Below are 9,445 nucleotides of genomic sequence, written 5' to 3'. Positions count from 1 at the left end.
TCTTTTGTCCCACACAAACTATGCTAACAATAATTATACAGCAAATACCAACAAGCTTCTTGATCCCTAAATATAGCTTAAATGGGTTTTTAGGGGACGGTATTATCCTCTATCCTACAAGACAAAGATAATAACGTAAATACCGTAAATACTGATAATATTTTTATTTCACTCACTAAGAATTTGAATTTGTTTTTCCTTCACTGCTGTGAGTTTACTTGTTTCAAAGCATTTTTTCAGTTCATCAAGATGATTGGCATCTTCATCGGTACATTCCTGTGTGTTTGCAAGGTTCTCTTTAAGGCGAGTTACTGTCAAGGGCATCTAAAAGAAGGGACATGTATTGCAACAAAAACAAAATGAATATGAAATTACAGTGCGACGCACCTTACCGTGGCCACCCAACAAACTTTTTTTTACAAGTTAGCCAATCAGGATATGCGAATTTGATTAACGGTCATGCCTCCTTGCAAAGTCCAACAGGCAAGTGACACAATGACGAATTATAAAAAAAAAATTGTTGGGTGGCCACCGTAATTAAGGCATATCGCACTGTAATATCTCAAAGGATTCAACACAAAAAATACAGATATGGCAACAATGAATACAATGTTTCCACCTCATAGTCACATCATTTTTGGCATATACCTTCAGGAAAATGAATAGGTTCCTCTTTTTCCAGATCATAACCAAACTCAAATGAACTGTCAAATCAGTTTCAAATGATTTACTGAGTGCATTACTCAAGGAAAATAACTTGTGTGGTTGACTGTAAAATATTTGTTCCTGGCATACAGATTTCTGAGGTTAGGGCAGCTTAGTTTATCTCTCTGTTCAAAGTCAAGGAAATTAACATTGATTTCATTCTTACATGTATGTATACATAACAATGACTGTCTTGGAAATTTGACATCCAGAATGATCAATTACATGATGATTGTTCTAAATGGTTTAATGTGTACTAGAATACTGTATTTTTATTTTGATGCATTGGCTGTTGATGACATAAATTTCCTGTCGGATAATAAAAATTATCATTCATTTTCGTGTCTGGATGGACAGCTCAGTACATTAAAAAGCACAAGCCAAAAATGAAGAACTGATAGATAAGTTCCACTGAATAAACTTTGAGATAATTTAAAGTGGTCAAGAAAAATGCACACAACAAATACCTTTATTAAGAACTACTCAGTATATGACAGGTAACTTACATCAACTGGACTGTAAGTGTTAGCTTTCCTCAGCTCAGAACTTTGACTAAAAGTGAATGGTAAAAAGCAGATTGAACGTCAAAGAAACTAATTAAAAATTACATAAACTGCAATAATGAAAATTAATATTTATTAGCAATAATCAACCTCACGTTTCATTAATTTTAAGTGGTCAAAATAATGCTTGACCTACAATCAAGGACAAGAGGGGCAAACATGGAAAAAAATAATTAATGAACTACAAAGTATGCTTTTAACTCTTAATTCAGTGTGAAGCCTTCTTCCCCTTTTTCTTTCATGGGCTACACATTTAAAGGGGGGCACTGGGGGTTAGGAATGTAGATGTTTCATCATTAGCGCATAATGTGTTTCTGTTGCATGCATAGGGAAAGGTCGTAAATTATGCAAATTTGTCCCACCCCTTTTGTCTTTGATTGTACAGGCCTTCACTATAATAGTTTAAAAGCTCTATTAAGCCCTTAAGGATTGGGTAGGGAGGGGTGTATTTATTTGTAGGCATCAAGAAGGGGCCAGCCTATAAGAAAGGGGAGTGTCTAATGGTCTGCTAAGTGCAAATACAGTACCAGCCTATAATTTATTTTTACCTTCACAATAATTATTAAAATAATTTGCTTCTGAACAGTGAATACGGCTGTTGCGTACAAATGTCATGTATTTGTTTCACTCCTGTTTCTGCTAACAACAGTTGCGCTACTGTAGCACTCAGATTCAAAACTAAATCTCTGAAATGGTTAATATTTATTTATTATAGCTATTATTGTGATGGCTTGAAACAGCTGTGAAATGAAGTGCCTTGTTGTCTGTCTAATTCTACAACAAAGCACATACATACAATTACATACATACACGGGGGAGCCCCTTTCCTTTCTTGCAGCTAGTAGCTGAATTGCCAACACTGAATTGGAACAAGCGTTGTGAGACAGGACCTACCGTTTACCATCCTTATTCAAGAAGACTAGAAAGTCTAGATAACGGTTTGCAGATGTCATTACAAAGGCAGCAATTTCTCCTCAGTTATTTAAAGACCTTATGTGCTGGTACGGCCGAGGTTTGAACCTGCATCCTCCTGCATGGCAGTCCGGTACTCTATCAACTGAGCTAACATCCGAGTAAGAAACTAGGAAGATTGTGTGGGTGCAGGCCGTCACACTAAAGGATGGTTAGTAGCCCAGATTTTTTAAAAAATACTGACAATGTAAAAGAAATGTGATGACTCAGACCAGCTACTTGTGATAGAATGATGTATTTTTCCATCTGTTATGCAGGCCTGCTTGGAAAAAGAAAATCTGAGTTATCCCAACAGGAGTGAAACCTAAGACCTTCCAATTTTGTTTCATGCTGTGTCACCAAATGAAAACAGCTCATCTATCATTTATTCACCATGCTTTAAAAACATAACATCACATTTCATTCATTGATACTGGGCTAGCAGTACGCAGGATGTTTGTCACATGAACCTAGTTTAATGGTCTAGCTCCAACGAGTCTCCTGTAACTCAGTGGTAGAACATCTGAACTAGTAATCAGGTCACACACTGTAGGTTCAACTCCTGTTGGAGGAGCTAAATTTTTTTCTTTACCAAGTGCCTCAGTGAGTCACTGACTGAAAAATAATTAATTTATCTCTCATTATACAATGTCGTATAACATGTACAACAGTACTACACTGTACTAACCAGCCAGACGTTGCTTCTGCGGTAGGCCTTGGCTCAAAAACAGATTTTGTTCCTTTTGGTATGGAAGCTGAGGCTGATACTGGTGTGCCACCAGATGGTCGGACAGACATGGAGTCAATTATTGGCCTTATCATCTGACCAAAAGAACTAAAAAAAAAATTCTTCCTGTAAGCAATCTTGATTGTGCATAAAGATAATAACAATATGGAAACAGAATTGCTCATGACAAGAAATTTATAGGGCCTTGTTTAAATAGGGAATTTAAGACAAGAAACTTTAAATTTGTTTCAAGTAGTTTCTCTTCACCCAGGTATATAAATGGGTACCAATGACATACTCCTGGGGATAATCTGTGGTGGACTCAGGGGAAGGGGGAGTAGTAATACTGCTAGTTGCTTCATGCTAGAGAAACCATGTTTAGCCTGCATAATTATATTATTGAAGTTCTAACTAAAGATATTCATATTGTTTGCAAGCTTCTGTTTAGAACTCTAAACATTAATTTTAAATTTTTAGTATACATGTACTTATGCAGGTAATATTATTCAATTTATTCTTTCATTTAAAATCAAACTTTCATGTTCTAAAATTGGGGTGAAATTTATTTATTAATTAACATTTCCTTAGTATCAAAGTCCACTATAATTTTCATAAAAATCTGAGGAATTCCTGCAAATGGATGTCAGGTGAGGACGACAGGTGAATCCATTCGTTTTTTAATTTGTTATGTTTTGATAAATTGAGTTGCTTTCTCTTTTTGCTGATAGCCTAATTCATTTTTAATACCCAATAGCAAAATAAATCCCACATGCACATTATTACTTACTTGATGGAAGAATAGGATTTTTTAAAATCACATTAATTTTAAACTTACGTGTTTAGAACTTCAGAAGGAAGATCCTGAATATGCTGAGGTATCTTGTTGCCTGTCAGGAACATGGCCACTTCAGAAGAGAATGTGTTGCAGTTGTGTTCAAACAGGTTATATTTTTCACCTCTAACAGGAATAAAATTTAAGAATCTTTTATTAATAGTCTGATCGATAGTGATACCAATTAGTATGGAACTTTTGCATTGGGGTAACCAAGAATTTTTCAGATAATATATACACCTGAACTAAACATGTTAAATCTTTTTTAAGATTGATAATTGTTGCAAAATGATCTCTGAAAAATGAATGGTAACCCCCCAGTTTTCAATAGCCCTTGCTAAGATCTACTGTGCCCATATAGTCTTAAACGGGCACAAACAGCCCTGCATTTGGAACTGGACCAACCTTAACTAAAGGGAACATGTGAGCTGCCAGAACAGTCTTTTTTCAAGATTTAAAACATATAGCTTGGCATTGTTCATAAATACATGTATATCAGTAACTGACATTGCTGCAAGCACTAATGCTAGCACCTTGTAACAGAGGATATGGGGGAGGGTGGTCTTTAGTGCAAATATTACAGGGGCGGAGAGGGGGTGCTTCCAAGTATGTAAGCTACATGTGTACATAGTAATTTGCCACCCCAGAGGATATTGATTTTAAGCCAGTATTTAGTCCAAAAATAAGAATTAAATAAATAATAATTATAATTTTAATGATTTTGGATTGAAACCTGAAAATAGCTTTTAAAGACTGTTTACATTATAACAGGCAAAAAATGGTTCAGACCCGTTAAATACCAGTACAGGTACCACTTCTTCATGGGTCTACATGTGTATATACCATGTTTTGAGTCAGTGAACATTAGGGTGAGGATTTTAAGAACTAGATAGATGAGAAGTACCCCCCTCCCCCCCCCCCTTTATAGGATGGCATCCCCTCCCCCTTCCCCCACAGGAAGTATGGTTAGTGGTAATTTTAACCTTTACAAATGGTGATAAGCCTTGACCAATGAGGTTCAAGCCAAGATCCCAAGGAAGTACACTTACCTAAAATCTTGTTGTCCAATTCCACTTAAGTAGTCCATAAAAACATCCTGAGTTATTTCAGTATCTCCTAAATCTATCACCTCATCAGGACTGCCAAGAATTGTTCCACCCTTTAAAGATCCAGCACATAGTATGATGATAATTTCAAAGAATAAAGGGAAAATTTAACAAAAGAATATATATCTCAATAATATTACTTACTGGGGAACAACTGTCTATGCCATCTCCACCATAAAAGAATTCTCTTTCATAGCAAACTAAACCTGTGTGCCTGTCAAGTAAACAATTTATTACTCACAGTGACTTTAAAATACCATAATTTATCATTTACAACTATAAAATTTTATATAATAATTTATGATGAAATCAATATCACAAGTATTTATTCTGACTGCGGCGTTTCGTCTCAGCCAAGAGACTCTTCAGAGACCTTTAGAATTTGTAGGCAAACTCTTTGAGCATCACGCTCAAAGTCCCGTTCCCAAATTCAAGATGTTAGCAGTCTGGCCCTCTATCGCAGAAGGATTCCCAACCGCACGTACACGAACAATTGACAAGTATTTGACAATTTTTCAATTCTTTATTGTATAAGTATTTATTCAATAAAATAATTTACAACTATAATAACTTATAACTATATTAATATTGATTTCATAAGAAAAGACAATATATAAACATATAGTGGGCAGTGAATATCATAAAGTCATCTTTTAATTCTCACTCCTTCTCTTCCCCCAGAACCCGAGCCAATTCACCATAATGGTAATAGAGTAGAGTCCAATTCAGTCTGTAATCATACAAGAGATTAACAAATCACCGATTTTTTTAATCACAAGTATGATTAGAGAATGAATTGGACGGCATGAAGTCCACTTACCAATTAATCATAAATCTACCTAAATTTGAAAAAAAAGCCACCAGTTTAACTTTTTGGTGAACAAATAGAGGACAACAGTTGAGTTCAGTTTTGAGATTGATTTAATTGCAGCGCGAACAAATGACGCTTACTGTCCTATTACAGTACACACAATGGTGTGTGCTGTCCAATAACTTAGGCATGACACATACATTGTCCAATTAATGCTCAAATCATGGCTGCTGATAGCCAATCAGATTCGAAAATTTTGTCATAGTTATGGATATGATTAATATTATAATTACATACCAGTTATTGATTTATTGAATGTGCTTTTACAAAAGCTTCACTGTATGCTGTTAACCAATATTTAAAGTATGCACATACAAAAAAATATCAAGGAAAGACTGCATAATACTCACGTACCAAACCCCATCAATCCTTTTTCCTGCCAATGAATGGAACATTTTGCTCATAATTTAATCAAAATAATTATTTACATGCCGCTCAATAAATTCTAATCAAATGGATCCTTTGATTCGTCGACGAGGCAATTAAATGATGATACTTTTCCAATAAATACTGAATCGTTATTTTAAAAAGATGCTGCTCCGAAACATGTCTTATGTACTTCGACCTTTTTATAAGCATGATATTACTGCTGAGTCACTAGAGCAGTGCAACATAAATTTGCTAGGGAAGATTCGTAATTTATTAATACAATCTAAGATTACTAGACCCTTCCGTTTAAAATATAAAAAGAAGAAAACTCACCAAGAAGCATAGGCGACAGTTGTCGTGCAAAGCCTCGCGAAAGACCGTAAACATACAATTTGACAGGAGTCTTCTCCATGTTTCAGGTGAAAGGTTGGAGAAAGTAAACTCTTTAAGTCCCAGTCTATCACGTCCATTTTTGAAAGACCATTAGAGACTGGTATCTAACTATACCGTTTATCTAATTCCAGAGAAAACGTTCGCATTACGACGTTCACCCTGACGTTGAATAAATTGCTTGCAGGCTGTTGAGGTCTCAAATGTAATAAATGTCCCTAAATGTAATAAAAGGTCCTAAGTGTAATTGAGGCCTCAAATGTAATAAATGTCCCTAAATGTAATAAATGTCCTAAGTGTAATAACTTTCGGCCCTAAATGTAATAAAGGTCCTAAGTGTAATAACTTTTGGCCCTAAATGTAATAAAGGTCATTGATTGAGTCACATCACGGTTTGACCTAATGATTTAATGATTGAATAGTGATGGTGTCATTAGTCAGACAAATGGCCAAAATTTCCTTTTCTTTGCTAGTTTATTTTGTCAATGTCTTATGGTAGCAGCATACAACTGTTAAAACGATCTTGCTTCATCGTGCTCCTCAAATAATGGGAAATTAACGCTTCATGGGCTTAACGCGAATTTTCGAAAAACTTGCGTTAATTTCCGCGACCTTAATTTTCATTATTCATGCCCCAAATTCTCGATACACTGCAGAAGCATTGATTTAGCAGGGTGGAGATCTGCTGTATTATGGATCCTGTCAAAGAACGCTCGAAGTGGCCAGATTCCTTTGTTTAGCGACTATGTTAAGCGACAATTCCACAAATTTTTACGGATTTTTACAGTTAATGTTAACATAAATTTGTTTCTGTTGTCTTATTAAATCCTGTTTCTTTGTGTACGTTCACGTTAATTTCCTTCATTTTGAAATTCAAGTCCTTCTTTCGCGTTAATTTCCTTCATTATTAAGTATTTTTTCCTTAAGGTAATAGCGACCTTGTTACGCTATGCACATGAGCACGAGAAGTTAATGGTTATCAGACCATTCGCGAACGCTTCTTATCACTTCATTTTTTTTTTTTTTTCAAATTAATAATACCTTTTGCAAATAGTGTTTGTCTTTAAACAGTCAGATTTTTAAGTTGGATTAGATTGTAGTGTTTGGAAGCTCAATTTCGCAGACTATTCTGTGACTCATTTATCAAAAATAGTACAGATGTTCATATGGAAAATCTCTAATAAAATGTTTTAATTAATTTTCTCACTTTGATTTTGTAGCAGGGATATTACTTTTAATGACTTCTCATGATCCGCCTTATTCCACGATTTTCCAGGCCTATAAAATTACATTCTCAAATTCCACAAGCGATTTTTCTATGACCTTACGAACCCTACTTTGAAGAAAACTAGAGAAATGAAGTCGAAACACTTTTTTGATGAAACAATTTTAGCCACAAACGGAAAGACTTGACAGAAACAATTAAAGACATAAAGCAGACTTGACCTCAAGCTAACAGGCCATTGAAGGCGAGTTTTTGACAGTTTCGCCACTATGTAAAGGTTAATTAAAAGCAGATGCAAGTGCGGTACAGTTTACACTCGGATTCCCGTGTGACATTTTTCGTATCCATTCACCAGGTGAAACATCTAAATTAAAAAGGCCTTAGTTAAAATTTACTATTTCTGTTGTTACTGCCTAACTAGTGTTGCTGTTTACCCCTGTAGAATAGGACCTGCAGATTAAAATGGCATATGTGACACTTGATGTAAGGCTTGATGTGGGTTCTGAGTATTCAAGGTAAAATGTAACCAGGATCCCCTAGACACATTTTGACCTTCTTGCTTTTGTATAATAAATGCAGTTAAATCTTACATATTTATCACTGTGATTTCATGTGGAGCAGAACATATATTACATTCGAGACCTTTATTACATTTAAGGCCAAAAGTTATTACACTTAGGACCTTTATTACATTTAGGGCCGAAAGTTATGGGCTGTACTAAAACAAATGATCAGCAAATCAGGGCCGTACCTAGGATTTTTTGTCTAGGGGGGCAAACTCCGCACACCCCTCACAGGGGTCTACCGTATGCAGACAGGGTTTCTAGTTGGACATTAACTTTGTTTTCACTCCTACAGTTGCCTCTACGACGTTTAAAGAAAAAAAATGAAAAACACACCGATGCTTTTTGTTTTAAATTGTCATGACTTTTTATGGAGTTAACGTCTTGTTTAGCTTGCAACAAATATTGTCTCTCATTTTAAAACACAGTCGATGCACTGCTGTTAACAAAGGGAGAAAATCACTGAGCTTCCACAATTCAAATGCACTATATCAGTGGAGCGAAGCATTTGCAAAAACACAGTCGTTATTTAAATACAATTCAAGCCTTTTCAGTATTACTGTGACACGTTGCATAGCTCTATAACACGCTACAACGATTACTAGAGAACCAAAAAACCAAATAGCCGTGCCAAGAAACACAACTCCTTGTGACAAACACTAGCCGGGCCCGGCATTGCAACAATTACAGAATGAAGCTCATTGCATGATACAAGCAATGATTAGTTTCTGTCCTTATATTGCCAAATCTCAACAAGAAAGGCAGTTAAAACTATCAAGCACTTAAAAGAGCCAAGCAAAACCCAGCTGAAATGCCCTATGTGGCATAAAAACACCGTCGTTGAACACACGGAATAAGAGGTCATATTCAAAACGAAGAGAATTCAAAAGAGGAAACTCAAAAATCATTAGGCGTAAATGACCTATCGGATGATGAACATATGATAGTTAAATCCAAACCCGCTACAAATACTTGCGAGCAGCGCAGGCTTTTAAAACCAATCTATATCCGAAAAAAGAAAAAAACAACAACAACAAACTTGTATAAGCTAGATTTAAAAAGGCTAAAACACGCGCCAGAAAGTGGCGTAGGCTTGTCAGTTTTTATTTACACACCAAATTCTAAACCATAGGCAGCCCAAAC

General features: G+C 35.5%; 1 protein-coding gene across 4 annotated transcripts in view; it reads right to left on the bottom strand.

Annotated features, from left to right (window-relative positions):
- Positions 1-6,634, bottom strand: part of LOC146458078 (uncharacterized) — a 13,022-nt gene extending 6,388 nt beyond the window's left edge. Inside the window, exons 1-8 of one of the 4 annotated variants that reach the window (XM_085091347.1) lie at positions 6,458-6,633; positions 6,110-6,131; positions 5,029-5,098; positions 4,828-4,937; positions 3,782-3,904; positions 2,908-3,054; positions 1,212-1,257; positions 177-324 (exon numbers count right to left, since the gene is read on the bottom strand). In XM_085091347.1, coding sequence (XP_084947473.1) covers positions 177-324; positions 1,212-1,257; positions 2,908-3,054; positions 3,782-3,904; positions 4,828-4,937; positions 5,029-5,098; positions 6,110-6,131; positions 6,458-6,536 — 745 coding nt within the window. In that variant the 5' untranslated portion in view covers positions 6,537-6,633. Of the gene's footprint in view, positions 1-176; positions 325-1,211; positions 1,258-2,907; positions 3,055-3,781; positions 3,905-4,827; positions 4,938-5,028; positions 5,121-6,105; positions 6,132-6,457 lie in introns of all 4 variants that reach the window. The other 3 variants (XM_085091349.1, XM_085091348.1, XM_085091346.1) reach the window with 3 other exon arrangements.
- Between the last annotated feature and the right edge of the window lie 2,811 nt (positions 6,635-9,445).

The sequence above is a fragment of the Pavona decussata genome, unplaced genomic scaffold, assembly GCF_977016875.1.
Source record: "Pavona decussata unplaced genomic scaffold, jaPavDecu1.1 SCAFFOLD_234, whole genome shotgun sequence".
NCBI classification, from domain to species: Eukaryota; Metazoa; Cnidaria; class Anthozoa; order Scleractinia; family Agariciidae; genus Pavona; species Pavona decussata.
This window is presented reverse-complemented; position numbering and strand designations above follow the sequence as displayed.